Source organism: Natator depressus, chromosome 8 (assembly GCF_965152275.1).
Source record: "Natator depressus isolate rNatDep1 chromosome 8, rNatDep2.hap1, whole genome shotgun sequence".
NCBI lineage: Eukaryota > Metazoa > Chordata > Testudines > Cheloniidae > Natator > Natator depressus.
Genome location: NC_134241.1, coordinates 29,358,624 through 29,377,952, shown reverse-complemented (window position 1 = coordinate 29,377,952; position 19,329 = coordinate 29,358,624). Strand labels below are relative to the sequence as shown.

Genomic DNA, 19,329 nt, shown 5'->3' with positions numbered 1-19,329 from the left:
AATACAGTCGATTGTGTTAAGTATACCTGCTGAATGTAGGAGAGATTTTTCAGGGTACAAATGGGAGTTAATCAACCATGACTTGTGTTTTTGAAAGTCTCCCCCTGTATTACTGTAGATTGTAAAAATAATAATAATAAAAAGAAGTCTCAGATAGGAGATTGCTGCAATGAAACTTTTCGAAAATAATCAGATGTTTGGGTTGGCCCTGTTGGAATAAGTGAGGTTCTGATGTACAAATATCAAGGGATGCGACATACCAGATAAGGGTTTATTTAAACACTGTCTGTACAAGCTGTTTGCAGTCGGAGGGCAGAAATTGTTCTAATGGGGTAAATTAGCATTTAGAGTTGCTTGTAAAAACTTTAATTAAATATAACCTTATACCAAGGGCACACCATGTGTGATTTTTTTCTCTTTCTATAAGAGTCTTCTATGAAGAGCTAAATGAGTTTTTATTTGAGCTGCAGGTCAAGGGTTCTTGCTATACTCACTTCACATTTCTGAGCAAAACCACCAACAAGCTACTATGGTGCTTTGCACTGGAGACTATGGATTTGCGAAACAAATAAATTCTAGTGGTGTTTTAGTATAGTTTCAAAGCTGTGATGATTCAAAGATTCCATCCCTAGTTACTACTTTAAAGTTCTAATAGATCCTGCATTTCCCCAAAAATACAAGGGACGCAGCCTGACCTGGCCAAAGTTCATGTTAACGTGTGTGCCTAATTATCCAAATGTGACTCTTTTTCAGATATCTGGAAGGAAACCATTTAACAGCTGTGCCAAAGGAGCTGTTGACCTTCAGACACTTGACACTGATGTAAGAAATGCATGGTTTTAATGCCAGCAAAATTAGATGATTCTTTCCTCTGCGTGTCTTGAGCGGAATATGGGGAACTGTCATTGGGAACTCATTTCTGAGTGCCTATCATGTCAGCAATTGTTTCCTTTAAGTGTTTGTAAAACTATTATGTACTATGTGACTGTAGTTGGGTGTGACAGATTTACCCGTACAAAGCTGGTAGGCTTAAAAGGCAGACATCAATTTCTTATGGTTAAACCATTGCTTATGATATTATAGCACTGAGAAAATGAAGGCACCTAACAAAGCCTTTTCGTTTTTTGATGTAGAAGAAGTGGAGTTGTCGTAACTGTAGGTTCAAAATAGATCCCATCAATCAGACTTTGTTCACCCTTGTACTCTGCAGTAATTGCATGTGTATGTGTATACAAAATACATACACGCTACCTGTGGAGGAGATATCAATGTGACAAGTTGCAGATCCATGTGATAAATTCGTTGTGCGCCTATGACTGCCTCACCTGTCCAGAAATTTCTGCCCAGAAATTTCTTTTACATCCATTGCTTCTATGTTGCAGTGCACTGAAAATGTGCCCTAGAAGATGCTTGAGAGTCTCATAGAGAAATACTCTGATGTGCCTTGCTGTGGGATTCTTCCAAGGCTGATTATAAGAGACGATGGCAATTGATAATAGCTAGCTTTGAAAATGCTTACTTTGCTGCTTGAGTCCGCTTTAACATTTAAAAATGACTTGTTTTTAAAGTCATTCATATAAATGATGTATCTGCTGTGTGTATTTCTTTAGTGACTTGAGCAACAACAGCATCAGCATATTGGCCAATTACACCTTCATCAACATGACTCAGCTATCAACGCTGTAAGTAATCAGTGGTTCCGGCATCAGTTTTAATTGTTGTTCAGTACAAAATCAGTTGCATTAAACAATGAGTATCTCTCTTGTTATGTAAACTGATGGCTTTCCATGCTGCTTCTTAAGTAAATTAGTAGCAAAATAACCAAAGAAACATATAATACTGTAACTGCATTTTCTGATTCTCCTAGGATCCTGAGCTACAACAGACTCCGGTGTATTCCAGCCCATGCATTTAATGGACTCAAGTCTCTTCGAGTGCTGTAAGTAATACTTGTTCAATAGGTCTGGGTTACAGCTTATTAGGATGCTGTCGATGACAGCAGGATTCTTAATGAGCAGATGGCTTTCGCTTGATTCAGTACACCATAAATATTTTCACACAATTAGCTTCAATGTACTTGTACTTCTGTGCAACACATCCTGTATCAACTGACGCATAAGAACAGCCATACTGGGTCAGACCAAAGGTCCATCTTGCCCAGTATCCTGTCTTCTGACAGTGGCCAAAGCCAGAGGGAATGAGTAGAACAGTGATCCATCCCCTGTCGCCCATTCCCAGCTTCTGGCAAACAGAGGCTAGGGACACCATCCCTCTCCATCCTGGCTAATAGCTATTGATGGACCTATCCTCCATAAACTTATCTAGTTCTTTTTTGAACCCTGTTATAGTATTGGCCTTCACAACATCCTCTAGCAAAGAGTTCCATAGGTTGACTGTGTGTTATGTGAAGAAATACTTCCTTTTGTTTGTTTTAAACCTGCTGCCTATTAATTTCATTTGGTGACCCTTAGTTCTTGTGTTCTGAGAAGGAGTAAATAACATGTCCTTATTTACTTTCTCCATACCAGTCATGATCTTACAGAACTTTAACATATTCCCCCTTAGTTGTCTCTTTTCCCAGCTGCAAAGTCCCAGTCTCTCCTCATTCGGCAGCCGTTCCATACCCTTAGTCATTTTTGTTGCCCTTTTCTGAATCTTTTCCAATTCCAATATATCTTTTTTGAGATGGGGCGACCACATCTGCATGCAATATTCAAGATGTGGGCATACCATGGATTTATATAGAGGCAATATGATATTTTCTGTCTTATTAGGTATCCCTTTCTTAATGCTTCCCAACATTCTCTTTGCTTTTTTGACTGCCTCTGCACATTGAGTGGATGTTTTCAGAGAACTATCCACGATGACTCCAAGATCTCTTTCTTGAGTGGTAACAGCCAATTTAGACCCCATCCTTTTATATGTATAGTTGGGAGTATGTTTCTCAGTGTGCATTACTTTTCATTTATCAACACTGAATTTCATATGCCATTTTGTTGTCCAGTCACTCAGTTTTGAAAGATCCTTTCAAGTCTGCCTGGGACTTAACTATCTTGAGGATTTTTGTATCATCTCCAAATTTTGCCACCTCACTGTTTACTCCTTTTTTCCAGATCATTTATAAATATGTTGAATAGGACTGGTCCCAGTGGCGCTGGAACACTTTTTATAGTGGGGGTGCTGAAAGCCAGCAAAACTCTCCCCAAACGTTTTACCTCGTGCGCCCCCTAGCCCCACACCACCACCCCATGAGCTGAGGCTGGGAGAAGGGCCGTGTCTCCAGGAGGGGGGACAAGGACAAGGATAAGGGGTTGAGGCTGGTGCCACGGCTGAGGGCAGGCACAGGGCCAGTAGCAGAGCCCTACATGCTGGCAGCTGGGACCCTGCATGTGCACCCGGGAGCAGGGCCAGCACCCAGGACCCACATGCGCTGCTGGGAGCGGAGACCCTGCATGCGCGTCCAGGAGCCAGGCATAGGGCCAGCAGCCAGGATGCAGGATGCCATGTGCATGGGCGGGAGTGGGGCCAGCAGCCAGGAGCGGGCTGACAGCTGGGACCCCCAGGCACAGGGCCAGCAGCCATGATGCAGGACCTTGTGTCCATGGTCAGCAGCTGGGGGCAGCATCTGGAACCCCACATATGCAGCCAGGACCATGCATAAAACCTGGGTGTGCTGCAGCACCCCCCGCACCCTACTTCCCATGCCTATGACTGGGCCCAGTCTAGACCCCTGGGGGACACGACTATTTACCTCTCTCCATTCTGAAAACTGACCATTTATTCCTACTCTTTGTTTCCTATCTTTTTACCAGTTACCAATCCATGAGAGGACCTTCCCTCTTATCCCATGACAGCTTACTTTGCTTAAGAGCAGGGGTCTCAAACATGCAACCCGCAGGCCTCATGCGGCCCACGGAGTTATTTCCTGCAGCCCGCCAAGCTCCCCTCCCCCCGCTCCTCCTCCTCCGCCCCCCCCAGCACGCTGCGTCCCCGCTCCTCTGCCTACCTCCCAGTGCTTTGCCGCCAAACAGCTGTTTGGCAGGGCTTAGGACTTTCCAGGAGGGAGGAGCGGAGATGCAGCACGCTCAGAGGAGGAGGTGGAGAAGAGGTGGGCCCGAGGCGGGGATTTGGAGAAGGGGTTGGAAGGGGTGGGAAGAGGCCTGCGGAGCAGGGGCAGGGCTTCATGGAAGGTTTCAGTGATGCAGCCCTTGGGCCAATGTACTAGTCCTCATGTGGCCCTCATGGTGATTTGTGTTTGAGATCGCTGCTTAAAAGCCTTTGATGAGGGACCTTGTCAAAGGCTTTCTGAAAATCTGAGTAGACTATATCCACTGAATCCCCCTTGTCCACATGCTTGTTGACCCCCTCAAAGAATTCTAGTAGATTGGTGAGGCATGATTTCCCTTTACATCTAGGTGACACAGGTGAATAGTAAGCTTTTTCACATGCAGAGAGTAACCATATACTTTCAGTATAAATGTCCTTGCTTTAATATTATGGGGACAAGAATGAGCAAGAAAGGTCTCCATGGGACAGTCTACAGTGTATTTGTCTGCTGGAAGACAAAATGGTAGCAGCCTGTGCAGAACAGAGGAAAACATCTCTCCATTTATTCCCCTGTGGCCTATAGAAACCGATAGAACTCTAGAGCATGGGTATAATTTTCTAGAGGATGCCTCAGAAGCTATAGCAAGTATCTCTTTTTTAAATCCTAAAAGTTTTTAACAAAGCTTGAACTTCTGTCGAACCCTGTTGAATTTCATAGGACAACTCCTGGATTGTGTAGTACACAGAAACACAGTACACAGCGTGAACAGAGATGATTATACCAGCCAGATATATGGCTTTGTAATGTTCTGGCATGGGAGAGCCAAATTAAGAAGTGACTTCTCCCTGTCCGGCTGAGCAATTAGTGCCTGCAACAGTGATTTTCTGCCTCTATGAGGATGGGTATAGGTATCTGTTTTCACTGTTCCCAAGAATGGTCAGGTTGGCACGCTGACATTGTAGATGTGGAGGTAGCTGTCTGCCTATGCTGGTTGCCAGGATGCGTCAGCTGATGAGAATCCGCTCTGTGATAAGATGCACTGAAAGCATATTATGAGTGGGATCAGAATCATGGGATGAGCATGGGGGGAAGGGCATACTGAATGCAGAAAGCAAGTGAAACTCTAAATTAAGTTACCACAGCTATATTTACCTGGTACTCAATGGAAATCAAGAATCAGAGCAGAAACATTCAAATGGCAGGGAAAAGACTGCAACAGGCTGGTTGTGTACTTTACTTTCATATTTCATACCCGTGGCTCTGTGAATTGCTGTGATAAATGAGAACCTCTCAGACCAGAGGGAAATGAGGATCCACCATGTAATAATGGTACGAGGTTTGATTGTGCAAGACAATCCATAACTCCTCTTGCCCTATTTAGTGGTTTACACCTCAGCTTTATTGTTCCACCTCCTTGCTACAGCATGCAATAAAAACATTAATTTTTTACTTTAAGGAAATTTTCTTTTGATCATACGTCACAAGAACTGTGCCTCCTGTAAAGAGCCCTGATCTGAAATTTGCCACCACCACATACAAACCTGCATTGATCTCTCTTTTTATTATTGTAAATTACTGATCAAACATACATAGGAATGAAAGTGATGTGATATAATAGAGGTTCTCAAACTATTTCATATAGACCATCTAGTATATCACCATGGACCACCTCCTGTCCCATCTGTGATTGTATAACATATCTGTGGCAACCAAAGCTATCACTTACATGGAGAAGTAACATTACACAAATAATTAATATTTGTAGCTGTTTGTAATGCAGTTTAATAGTAGGGGAAAGGGTTGAGTCAGTACCATGTGACCAGGAGTATGATGTGGAGAGGAGAAACAGGCTTTCCATCTTTTTTTTAATTTGGGCAGTGTGGATGCAAATAAATGACTTAAACCCAATGAATGATTAGCCAAAGAAAATATTGGTAAGGAAAATTGCAATCCCTTTATATTTATGACAGCCCCTTGTCCCAAATCTCCTGTGGTAAGGACAAAATTTACTAGTGTCTTCTTTAATTTTTCTTGGAAGCAAAGTTAGGGAACATAATGGGGGAAAAGGGAACTTCGCTCCATGCTTTTGCCTTCCAAATAAAACTAAACTAAACAAAAAACAAAAATCTCCTTTTTTCTCCTAAGGCTCCAGACTTGGGGAGTCTTAGCAGTTAGGGGGAATGAGTCCTATTTCTTGAAATCATGGATTTTTCCTTCTTAAAGCGCTCTTTACTTTCCTTGTGACTTCTTGCTCTGCCTTGCTCTCCCAAGTTGGATCCCCTTGAAGATGAGGTTCCTTCAGAAAGTTTTGGTCTAAAACTGTTTGGTTGAGTAATATGGAGTGGAACATATAAAGGGAACCTCAAGGGAGGTTCATGCTCTTTAATATCTTTGACTTTTCTGAATTGTTTTACAAATGTTAAGCTACTAACACAGTGTTATGTGGCACACGTTCACCTACCAACATCTCAGAGAGTTGACTTTCACTCTAGTTATCTACAAAGTATTTTGGAACTGCCCATCTAAAGTTATAACCATTGTTAAGACTTGAGGGCTTTGCAGGAGAATATTTTTCCCCTTTGTTAAGTAAGTTCTGGTATAGCATGTAGCAGCAGGATGGCCAAGATTAGTGGTCGCAAAACTCGGCTCCATAGTATGTGTAGTGTAGGAGGAACTTTCAAGTACTCTAAAATAAATGAAACTTCATATTCTTTCTTGTTAGACGAGTTAAGCTCAAGTCACGCAATACAGTTCTGTATTTCAAGCCCCCTAAAGTCTAAGGCTGTTTGGAGCCACAGCTTTCATTGTAAAGAGAGGGATCCATTTGTAAAGTTGGTTTTCAGATTTCAAACACCCATGGGGTGGCCACATCTGAGTGTCACAGTTCAGATCAACTGTATTTGTATTTCACATCCATGGTCCACAAAAAACACCTACTCTAGGCTCCTGGTTCCTTAGTCATCACCTCTCTTGCATGGAGACCTGTGTGTGTCTCCCTCCTGATCAGGGATTTGTCCAGGCTGCACAGTTCCCTGCCAACACTGTAATATCCTCAGTAAGTGAGACTACCTAAACAGGCCAATGTCTGCATTTTGCTTTCTCTCCAAAGACTTATGAACAGTGTTGCCATATAAGTTCAGTCTTTACTTTATAGAGTTTGGGCCTTGAACTTCAGATTCCAGGAACAGTGTGTTTGGGGGGCAGATTTGCATTCACCTCCCCCTCGATATTTCCCAGCAAATCCACTTTACATGTATTATCGCAAAAGACCATTCTTGTCTGCCATATTGTTCAAGGTAGTCCTTTGATCACCCACACCATAATATAAACCAAGAATGAAGAAACCTAAGTTCTTTTCTCAGCTCTGCCACTGATTCTGTGAAATTGGGCAGGATTCCTACCTGCTCTGTGCCTCAGTTTCGCCAGTGGTAAAATCAGCATGTCACTTTTACCTACTTTTGCAAAGTGATTTGGGATTTTCTATTCAAAACGGCAATAGAGGTGCCAAGTATTTTTGTTATTAACGTAACTGTCTGTCCCCTTTGGTTTGATCTTGCATTCATTTGTTCCTGCTAAGCTGTACAGATGACAAGTTTCTACATATTAAATGAAACACTGGGGAGGAAAGTAAACCAGGGTTACTGCGGTGGTGGGAGTTCTTCATGTTCAAACTTATAGTTCCTCATGTTATTGATAAGGAAAATCCTTCCGGCCATAATCACATAAATAATGACTGATTGTGAAGGGAGAGGCTGGTAAGGAGGCTTACAGAGGTTAATGCTCCTAGACTAGAGTGGGTTTCATTGTTTCAGTGAGCATTGTTCTGGAGAGCAGAAGGTCTGCTGCCTGCATTTTTGCGCCACAGGACAGTATTTTCTGAGCACTGAGAGTTATTTATCTCCACACCTCCAGTCCGAAATAAGAGGATTTGGGATAGAGCTAAGTAGTGTGCACCCCACTGAACACTTACTTCACAGAGCTATTTGGCAGACAGTGACTGATTGCTTTCTGGGGGATTTGCTACTGCTGGCTAAAATGCTGCAGTGGGACTTTGGAGGAATAAGATTTATGAAAGGAAAATCTTCCCATAGCTCTGACCTTTCTATTAGGTTTGATTTTAGGTACTCAGTGAATGCAGTGCTCATGAAGAGTGCCAGACTAATAGCCTTGGAGATTGAAGACCGTTCTTTCTCCACCAAACAGCTACATCATGGGCACCCACAGCATGAGCTACCCCAAACTGCCCTTTCAAGGTGCTAAGTCCTGCCCTGGTGAGAAGAATAGTGAAATCTCCATGCTTGGCCTCCGTAGAGACATCAGTGAATGTGCCAATTGGGTGGGGGTCGTTTGTCCACTGGTCACTGGACTGAGACATTCAGCTTTTCTCACAGGCCTCTAACCATCAAGTCTGGCTGTGACTAGAGCTCAGCGAATAGCTGATTTTTCGGTTCAATGGCTAAAATGGGAAATCCAGGGGGGAAATAGGTTCATTTCAAACAAAATTGAAATTTTTTTTCAGTTTTTCTTGTCAAAACAAAAAAATATTGTTTGGGTCAAGGAAAACAATTGGAAATGAAAGGTCAGTTTGAAACCACATTTTCAGAATGTTTGTGTTCATGGTTTTTTTTTTTCAGTTGAAACTATTTGCCGAATGTGACGCAAATTCACAAATCGTTTCAGTGCCCCAAAAAATTATTTTTTGGCAAATTTACTGTTCACTGAACATTTTTTGCTTACCTCTAGTTGTGACGAAAACGTATTGCTACATATTAATTGGCAGTTTAACTGTAAAAGATTCTGTGTGCCATTCATCATCCTTGTGACTATTCATTTGCAAACCTCTGCTCCTAATTAAACATTATATGTAAGCTCCTGAAATTTTAAGCTGCCGTGTGTTTTCATTCTGCAATGTAGTTGGGCTGAAGAGAAGAAATCATGTTCTCTTCCTTACTTTGAAGGCATACCCTTTCTATTAGCATTGTATGTGATCATTCCTGCATTTTAGAGTCTAAGGTAATTAATTCAGGAAAACAGGAAAGAATGGTTAGCAGTTGGACATTGATTGTTATACAGATTTCAAGCCAGGTTTGATTGGTGCATTTGGAGAGGAAAAGGTGGTCGGGTGACAAAAGCACAGCCCTACCTGTCAGAGCATCTGGTCTCTGTTTCCTGTCCCTGTCACAAACATCCCATGTGAGCCTTAACTTCCCCATCTGTAGCATGGGGTTAATACTTAGCTATATCACTGATGTCATGAGACCTAATTAATTTGGGTCTGGATTTCAGAGATGCTGTGCATCTGCAGATGCTATTGACTTTGTCTGGAATTGTGGATTTGCAACATCTCAAATAATGCCCTGAGTGTTTGCAAAGTGCTTTGAGATCCTTCGATAGAAGGTTATGTAGAAAAGCGAAGTATAATTATTAGGGCTCAGGCGGTCTGGAGAGGTTCCTGGTGGCTGTGGATGGGTGCTGTTATATGGCAAATTCTTAGTCAATTTTCCCACTGGACATGCACTCCTAACCATGTTTCCATTCCCAGTTGTTGGTCACTCCAGGGGTTTTTTGTAGCTGAGTCGTAATTTAATTTCAGTTTCTACAGGTCATGCCTGGACTGTGACACAAACAAAGGGTGGCTTTTAAAAATTCAAATGCTGGCTCTTGGCTTTCTTTGAAGATCTGCTAATCAAATCTTAAAAGAACCTCAGTCCTGCGCAAAACAACATTAGTGAAATGAAGCCCAAAAGAGAGTCTCTGTCTGTGCTCTATACATTTGGAAACCTCCAGATTGATTTGATTTATTAAGGCCTACAAAACTCTGGTGTCAGCTACAACTCTTGCCACATGTCATCTATGTTGTTATTAAAAATCAATTCTCCAAAGGGGAGAAAGTGCTTCCGAGTGACAGTGTGCAATCTGTTATTGTCATGTATTATCTGTGTTCTCAGGAGAATTTAAAAGAGAAAACATCAGCAAAACAATTTCCACATTTTCAGGGTTGTTGGTGGTGGTTGTTTTTTTAAATATGTGTGATATTTCATCATCTTGAGCTGTGCTTGCCTCTGAAGGTAACTGGCCTCTTTCATGTGTGATTCAGTATCTTTCCAAATCCTTCTGCTTTCCTTATATTTATTCTGTGAACAATAAATAGAATATATGTATCTGAAAATCAGAATACCCATGAATGGATAATTTAGTTACATGTTTCATGTCCTCTCTCTCTCTCTCTCTCTGGCTGTGCTGCTCAGCTTCTCTGTCTCTCTCGCTTTAATTTTTTTTTATCCTTTTTTCAGAACCCATCTAGCAAGTGCCTATGCACATGCACTACTTTAGGCTCACGAGCAGTCCCCATTGACATGAATGGGGCCACTCATGTTTACTGTTAAGCCCCAGTGTAAGCGTTTGCAGAATCCAGGCCCCAGTCGTTAGCATGACTTTTGCAATAACGTGACGACCCAGTCATGAAATGAGTTACAAAATGTTACACCAGCTTTACATGTTCAGAACTGCTGCCTAGCAGGATCATTGATAAATAGTGAAATGTAAACTGTAGTTGGGTGCATGTAAATATAGAAAAACATACACTGTGGGAAAGGTACATTCCCATAAATATAGCATACTGTGTGCTTGTAAAACTCCTAGAGCTGCTCTTCCTCTGGACCACTTTGCTTTTATATCCAGTTTATGCAGTATCGTTTAGTTGATTGGCATCTGCATAAATTGAAATGTAAGTGTCCTGGTCATGGGTAGACAGATCTTTTTAAATGATTTAGTTTTCATTAATTTTTTTTACATGGAAAGAACTAATGTGTATGTATGTCTGGCAAAGTATTTAAAGACACATGTGGGTCAAATGTAACCTAAAATATACAGACACACAACACAGGGTACTTACGATCTCCAGTGACATCTGAGTGTCCTCAACATGGATTGGTTGCTGTGGGAGCCCTTGCATCCAGGCTTTTCGGTGGGTGTTGAGCCCCTCATGGGATCAGGCTTTTATAAGCTGAACTCAGCTTTCATTTAAATATTTACAAAATCAGGAGGCTTAAGACAACCAAGGAAATCAGCTTAAATGCTTCATTCCCATTGCACCATTGCCTGCAAATTAGGCAGCTCCCATTTGTGGCATCCAAAAAAATAATGGCAGAGATCAGAAATATAACATAGTAGTGAGCTCATTATAATGGTAATTAGTTCAAGGCCGTTATATTCAGTTCTGGCTTTTGAGCACTTAATGAACAGGCCCAATCTTGCAGTCCCTATACCAATAATAATATTTCCTCTGAAAGGGCTGCTGGGTAAGGCCCAATGAGTTGCTTGTTTTTGGTTTTGTTAGTAAGTGTCCTCTGTCTGGAGATATTGTGTTGGACTGCTCCTCCTTCCTGCTGAGGTGGATTGCTTGAAGATTCAGCTCAAGTTGTCAGTGCCACGAGTTATTTTTGATGGGTCTAACACTTAATAGGATGCTTCAGGGTCAGAACAGTGAGAAAACAAGGCTTTGGGGGTACTGGTGCCCAAAGCAGCAGAGAATGCATGTCCAGGAAATCTACATCCCCATACATGGATGACTTCTCTGTTGCAAATCTCAGCAAGGTAACAAGGTTGGAACTAAAGCTTCTCCTTGTCCATGTACACCCTGAGGAAGGACAATAGCAATTACACTCTCTGCCCTCACTGAGCCCTAATGTCCACTGCAGTGCCAGGGACCTCACTGGTTCAGGGAGGTGCGTGTCATTCAATAGTCAGTTTGGCTTCAGCTCAGCTGTGTGTGCACTGGGAAGGTAACACTGTAAAGGTGTAATTCACTAGTGTAAATTCTTGTGAGTATTGCAGTGGGACTAGTGCACAGGAAAGGACATGACATAAAAGGACGACTCAGCGCCAGAATGTCTTTTGTTTTAAATGAGAATAACTGGCTCCTATTTAGGAGCCTAGATAATTTTTAAGTGATAAATATTACAGCTCAAGTTCATCTGCAACATTGTGAGTATCTATAAAGCCACCAGAGGAAATAGTAGGAGGTGGTCATTGCATACCATAAATACCAGAATAAATTAGAGAAGAAATGACTCTCATAGAAGGATTATAAAATATACACACACCAGTTTTCTATTCTGCATGCTGCTGCTGCAGCTTAGCACATCACTGTCTTTGACATCTGTGAAAGGCAGATACAGCCCTTCCTGTCATCAAGGAAGGGGTTCATAAATATTCTGGACTAGCTACCGTAGTTTCTTTAACGGATACAGGCCACAATAGAACTGCAAAATAAATAAAATACTGTTTTAAGATGCTCAGATGCCCTCTTCACCCCTCCTCCCTCTTTGCACAATATCTTGCTGACTCTTCGTTAGAAAAGATTTACAAGATCTGGTGTGTTCTCCCTCCGTTTCTGCTGCGATTACTTTTCAGAATCTCTATATCTGAATATATGTGAAATGTTCGTGTGCCAGTAGTTGAAAATGTAGCGTAGTCCATGGCTTGGCTAGGACCAATAAAGCCCAAATTCTCAATGGTGCAGGGAGGTGCGTGTCATTCAATGGTCAGTTTGGCCTCAGCTCCAATGTGTGTACATTGGGAATGCCACTATATAAGTACATGATATGCCCACACTTTGAATACTGTGTGCTGTTCTGGTCGCCCCATCTCAAAAAAGATATATTAGAATTGGAAAAACTACAGACAAGGGCAACAAAAATTATTAGGGGTATGGAACAGGTCCCATGTGAGGAGAGTTTTAAAGACGGGGACTGTTCAGCTTAGAAAAGAGATCACCAAGGGGGGGATATGATGGAGGTCTATCAAATCATGAATGGTGTGGAGAAAATGAATAGGGAAGTGTTATTTACTCCTTCACATAATAACAAGAACCAAGTTGTCACCCAATGAAATTAATAGGCAGCAGATTTAAAACAAGCATAAGGAAGTACTTCTTCACACAACGCACAGTCAACCGGTGGAACTCATTGCCAGGGGATGTTGTGAAGGCCAAAAAAGAATTAGATAAGTTCATGGTGGATAGGTCCATCAATCGCTATTAACCAAGATAGTCAGGGATACAACCACATGTGCTGAATATCCCTAAACCTCTGACTGGCGGAAGCTGGGACTAGACGACGAGATGGATCACTAAGTAAATTGTGCTGTTCTGTTCATTCCCTCTGAAGCATCTGGCACTGCCACTGTTAGAAGACAGGATACTGGGCTAGATGGACCTTTGTTCTGACCCAGTGTGATTGTTCTTGTATTCCTTCCCATAGTCTGATGCACGCAGTTTTTGGGCCACCTCTTTCAATTTGATTGTAAGCTCTTTGGTGCAAGAAATGCATTTTTGTTTGTTTGTACAGCACTATGATCCCTCAATCCAGATTGTGGCTTTTGATTACTATTGCAATACAAACTGCATGTATTTAGAGTAAGGACTTACCTTTATTGTAGCACCTTTCAAATAGCATGTTCCACAATTTATCAGAAAAATTCTTCCAGACATCCATATAAAAAAAATAATACAGTTCTTGGAAGAGGTGGGAAATAAAATACTTTTTCAAATGATCTGAGAAACATTTAGAATCCTTCCAGTAAAGACTGTGCTTATACTCTGTTCATACTAGGAAGGTGGACAGGCTCTTCAAAGAACTGATTTCCAAGTATTTTGTCTGGAAGTGCAAATGTGTCTGTCACTGCATATTGGTATACTCTGCTGCTGATGTGGGAATGTGGGCCCTGATCCTACAAATATATCTATCACATGGACCCTCGCTCCCTTCTGGAGTTCCGCTGTAGTCAGTGTTTAATTTCATCTTTCATATTCCCTCTTTTCCTTTGATTAAAAGTTATTAACATTTTTAACAGCAGATAACATTATTTATAAAATCTTTGTGTAAAAGTACAAATAACAAAGCACTGACTTCGGTGGGTTATGAAGCTAGTAGAGTTTCTACAGTGGGGACAGTTAAATATTTGTTCCAAAAGTAACTATTTGTTCAAAATTTGGGGTGGAGCATGACAATACAGTGTTCTAATGTCTTATTGTTCTTTCCCTGCTCTAGAACTCTTCATGGTAATGATATTTCCAGTGTTCCCGAAGGTTCTTTTAATGACCTTGTGTCCCTTTCACATCTGTAAGTACCCTTGCTCTGAATTAATGTTTTTTGACTGTGTTATTTTACTAACACAATGTAGATTATGCTGCTAATCTAGTTTTTAAGCTATTCTGATTTGTGTCCATTTTCTCTCTGCATTTTACTGTCTTTATTCAGACATTTTCTGTTCAAATTAAATCAAATAAATGCTTGGACTACTTGTTATTTATTCTCAAAACATTTTCTTAGGAAAAACAATTGAATGAATAATATGAAGATTTCCTCTTTTATGGCATTTGTGCTAAGACCCAGTCATCTAGTACTTTGCATGTGAAATTTAGAGAGCATGATGGTACAGAAGCCTGAGCATGAGACAGGAAGCCACCCACCAAGAACATTAAGTAACTTATATGTGGATTCTGTGCATAATAGATATCTCATGTTTTACATACTGGATTTTGTCAATATAGTATCTTGTACATGAACTAATAATTCACATATACTAATAATGAAAGTGAACTTTTTGTGTATTTCATTCCAAACATACATATAAAATATGTTCTAAAAATGACACACTATCCATATATATGAAATATATTTGCTCTTTTCAAGTGAGAAGAAAATCCAAATGTCTATTTTAGTTTTTCCATCACTTTCTTCCCTCCTTAATGGCCTTGGACCAGTCACTCACCTAGAGATGGACCAAAATTGGTAAACTTTAATCTGTCATCTTTTACTTTTGATTTGTCAGGCTCTAAACTTACTTCTATGATTTGTTTCAGACTGGTAGCCGTGTTAGTCTGTATCAGCAAAAACAACGAGGAGTCCTAGAACCCATTTCATCAGATGCATGGAGTGGAAAATATATGCATCTGATTAAGTGGGTCCTAGCCCGCGAAAGCTCATGCCCAAATAAATTTGTTAGTCTCTAAGTGCCACAAGGACATCTTGTTGTTTTTCCTATGATTTGGTTTCAGGCCAAATCCAGAGTTCAGATCCAGTTGTGACTTGGGTGTTCAAATAGTTTGCAAAAACAGATTTCTTGAAATTTCCATTATTCAGGATGGGAGATAGCGTGGTCCAATGAATAAGGCATCAGACTGGCAGTCAGGAGACCTGGGCAATATTTAAAATGCATATTCACATTGACAGAAACATTTTGCAAATTTGTGATAAATTTGCCAAATTGTTTTGATCAGGGAAAAAAGAATCCAAAAAGATAGAAATGCTTTGTTCTGATCTTTTTAAAATGAAATGTTTCAATTTTTTTTTATTTTAAACAATAATGCCTTCAAAAATGTTTTGTTTCAAAATTTCCTTCAATTTTATTTTATTTTAATTAAGTTCCAACTTAAAATGAATGTTTTATTGAACCCGAAACAACAACAAAAAAATTGACTTTTTTTTTCCAGAGCTACCAGTGAACCAAAACATTAAATGTTTGCTCAGTTCTAGACCTGGATCCTAGTCCCAGTTTAGAGGTTTCTGTGGGAGAAGTCACTTAACATTGTTATGCCTCAGTTTCCCCTTACAAAATAAGGGATAGTGATACTTACTAAGTGTTACTATTTGGGACAAAATCTTTTGTGAACAATTCAAGGGATTTCAACACAATTTTACATGAATTTGAACCTGAGCTTTAACCCTAATTCAGCTTCAAATCCAAATCTCAAACTCTAGCCTGTACCTAAGATAAATAAAATGTTTAAGTACAAATATCTGTTACACACAAAATGTATTCTGTGCTGTGTTCATAGTATAGTAAGTTCATTCTATGCATTGTCTGGGGATGAATTCAGGGTCATTGCACCAAATTCCTTTGTCTCTACTTGGAAATTCAGTGACACCTTCCAAACAGGGGAAGCTGGCGTCTAAGGGTATATTTAGAACTGAAATGATAAACATGTCATGTGCCATTTGTTTGGGTTTTCTTCAGAGTTTACATTAAACTAAGTGCAGGCACAGCTTTCTTAGGTAAACTGTTCACCCTAGAGAGTCATAAAATCCCCTTTGGCCCAGCACAGTCAATGTAGCCCCTCTGTTTATAAGTATGTGCTGCTGACAGTGTAAAGTACACAAAACTGAAATGAATGGTAATAAGTAGCATCCATAAAATAATTAAGACCTGTCTAGGATATAATTTGCTCAGTGAACAATTAAGTTCTACCGTGCAATTGTTCTTGGCTGTTTCTTTAAAGAAACATTTGCCTTCTGTAATTCTAGGAGGACCAGTGTCTTTGACACAGTTGAAGAAATTGAGTTCACCAATAACGCCAGGAGCAATTTAAAATAATGTATTTTATGAACACTGACAGATCTCTCTGGGATTCACATATCTCTGAGAGAGTCTGTAGCTGTGGCATTTTCAAATAAATGGAACAAAAAAGTGCCATGCATCAATTTCATATATCTGGTGAGTGAATACAATTTTACATGTGAGAAACACTTTCTCTGCTGGCAGTGTGAATCCATAGTAAATAGTGGAACTTATAATGGTATTCCTAGGGTGGGAGGAGATGCTGAGTGTTAAAAAGTTGAACAGGTTTAGCCTAGCCAGAACGGTTAGTGTGGACACGCAGCATTGTTACAAGTTACGATGGCTCAAATGGACCATTGTAAATTGCAAAGGTTCGGTTCTCTAGTGTAGACAAAATTTTTCTCTTTTTTGGTCAAAGCCTTTTGCTGCAGCTGTAATATGGTTTGAAATTGGAAATTTAAAAACTCAGGTCTAGCCTACTCTAATCTACTTTCCAAAGCTGCTCAAATCACGGGGAAAGATTTTCACCAAAATTGCTTTGCAAACGTAACATTCTTTTAAAGTAGCTTTTTGAAAGGTGTATGTGTATATATATAGAGAGAGAGATAGGATGGTTTATCTATGGAATACACACATACTCTTTTTGTACAGAATCTGTGCCTGTATACTGTAACGATCCTGAATACTCTCCAACTGAGGCTTGTCTTCACTAGTAAATTTAGGTTTTTTCTGACACCATGATAAAAATGTCTGAGCTTTATCTACGCTAATTCCTATACTAGTGCTTAAAAAAAGGCTCTAAATTTGCTAAGGTAGGAGCAGCCTTAAAGTTGACAAAGCAAGCTTGAGATCTCCCATGAATTCATTCAGTGCCTGTGCATGCTACCCACATCCAAAACTACCTGACCCAGTGGACTACCAGTTACGACTGCGTGGTGAGGTCTTGACCCAGATAGTTTATCAAAAGCATGGTAAAGGACACATTATTAAAAATATGTCTGAGAGACATATATTCTGTACATAAACAGCTCAGATTCATGTCCCTGTTGATTCATCGCTTGTTTACTCAAGCTCATGTTAGATACTTATAAAAATAAACTATGCCCTCCACAGTGCTCTCTATCTCTAGTTCATCTCATCTATAGTTATTTTAATTGCCCTTCAATGAGAAATATTTAAGTCTGAGAGAGGAAAAAATCTGCTCTTCATTGCAAAGACCTTTAGTGTTTCATAGCAGTATGAGATGATTAACCTCCAGGAATTGTTTTGCTATATTGACCAAAGAAATAAAAGGAGAAGTGAGTGGAAACAAGCATGCTGTGGTACATAAAAATTAGTGGAAAGTAAAAAATACACTTCTTAATTTATACATCTTATGGAACAAAATTATTCCTAGCATTTATATAGCAGCTTCATCTTCAAGCTGCATTAGAGAGATTGATTAACCTGGATGTTTCAATGTTCATTTTGTGATTTCCCTCTCACCTTGTGTGTGTTGGGGTTTGTCCAGTGCTAAATGGTTAACTGTAATTTCTAGACGAACTTTGAAATGTAGGGTTTTGTTTAGCCTTGCACAAGTGCGCCAACGCATTGCAGAGGGGGTCAAAAGGTCATCCCTGGAGTTTTTCCTTTGTAAGCAATGGAGCTACAAAAGGGACTGGATTTGGGGGTTTTCAGGCATTGCTGCTGTACACATTTAATTTTGATGAATGAGCCCTGGCTAGGATTGAACCCATGAACTCTACAGTTGAGTCTGTCTAGGGCACAGTTGTTTCATTAGTCACTCCCATAGAAATGTATCAACAAATTTAGTGGGGTTTCCTTTCTTAATATCCTGTCTGAACGTTTTTATCCAAAAGAAGCTTGAGTTCAAAACATTATTTTTAAAACTGATTTGTAGTCTGATTCATGGGGTAAAGCTAAAATTCAAAAAGCAATTTGCATCAATGCTGTAATAATTCTTTCCAAGTCAAAATCTCTGTAGATTCTGATACCTTTAAATGCCCAGATCAGTTTACAGTGTTTTAGTCGCGTGACTGCCTATTAAAGTAAGAGAGTTACATGGCTAAAACCCTACATTGCTTTCAGAAAATTAACTCCATAGACTACTAATGTGCGTTTCTTCAAAGCTGATTTTTTTAAACTGCCTTTGGTCAAGCGCTCACATTTTGGCTGCGATTTCCAGGAGCTTAGGAGAGTTGGACAGACAATTCCCGCTAAATGGGAGTTGAGCACCTACCACTGTTAGGCTTCTTTGAAAACCCCAGTCTTTGCAGGATTTTGTTTTCTTTCTTTCCTCCTGCTCCTAATTGTGAGGTACATGGGCTCAATGGCCTGGCTTGATGCCATTGCATTTGTTTCATGTTGTTCTTACCTCCAACATCGATGCATTTCTTTTGTTTGTGCTGCAGCCTCATTGAAATGGAAAAATAGGTTGCATTTATTTCACACTTCACACAGTGGTATTTTGGATGGGGCTCACAGCAACTCACGGGAGAGCCTCTTGTTAAAACTCTGCTAGCAAATCAAAGGATGAGTTGGGGTGATTTCCCTGTCTCTGGTGGAGTTATCCCTAAATCATCCTGGCCAGAGATGACCTATCCCTAGTGTCTTTCTAAAGAAACAGTGTTTTGCCTTTGGTTTGAATCAGATTGTCCTAAACAACTAGTATTTAAAAAAAAAAAATGTCTGAGGGGGGTATACCCTTGCATAGTGGTTCTCAATGGGTGTGCAGAGGTCTCAGAGGGTACATTACCTCATCTAGATATTTGCCTAGTTTTACAACAGGCTACATAAAAAGCACTAGTGAAGTCAGTACAAATTAAAATTTCATACAAAGGCACATACACACACACATGATTCCAATTGATTTATTTTATAATTTTATAATTATATGGTAAAAATGAGAAAAGCAGCAGTTTTCAGTAATAGTTTGTTGT

The 19,329-nt window shown here is 40.2% G+C and overlaps 1 protein-coding gene across 1 annotated transcript in view; it reads left to right on the top strand.

The window, feature by feature from the left end:
• Window positions 1–19,329, top strand: part of SLIT3 (slit guidance ligand 3) — a 790,143-nt gene that overhangs the window by 657,894 nt on the left and 112,920 nt on the right. The window contains exons 21-24 of the mRNA XM_074960679.1: window positions 754–822; window positions 1,611–1,682; window positions 1,868–1,939; window positions 14,101–14,172. Of these exons, the coding sequence (XP_074816780.1) occupies window positions 754–822; window positions 1,611–1,682; window positions 1,868–1,939; window positions 14,101–14,172 (285 nt within the window). The remainder of the gene's footprint in view (window positions 1–753; window positions 823–1,610; window positions 1,683–1,867; window positions 1,940–14,100; window positions 14,173–19,329) is intronic.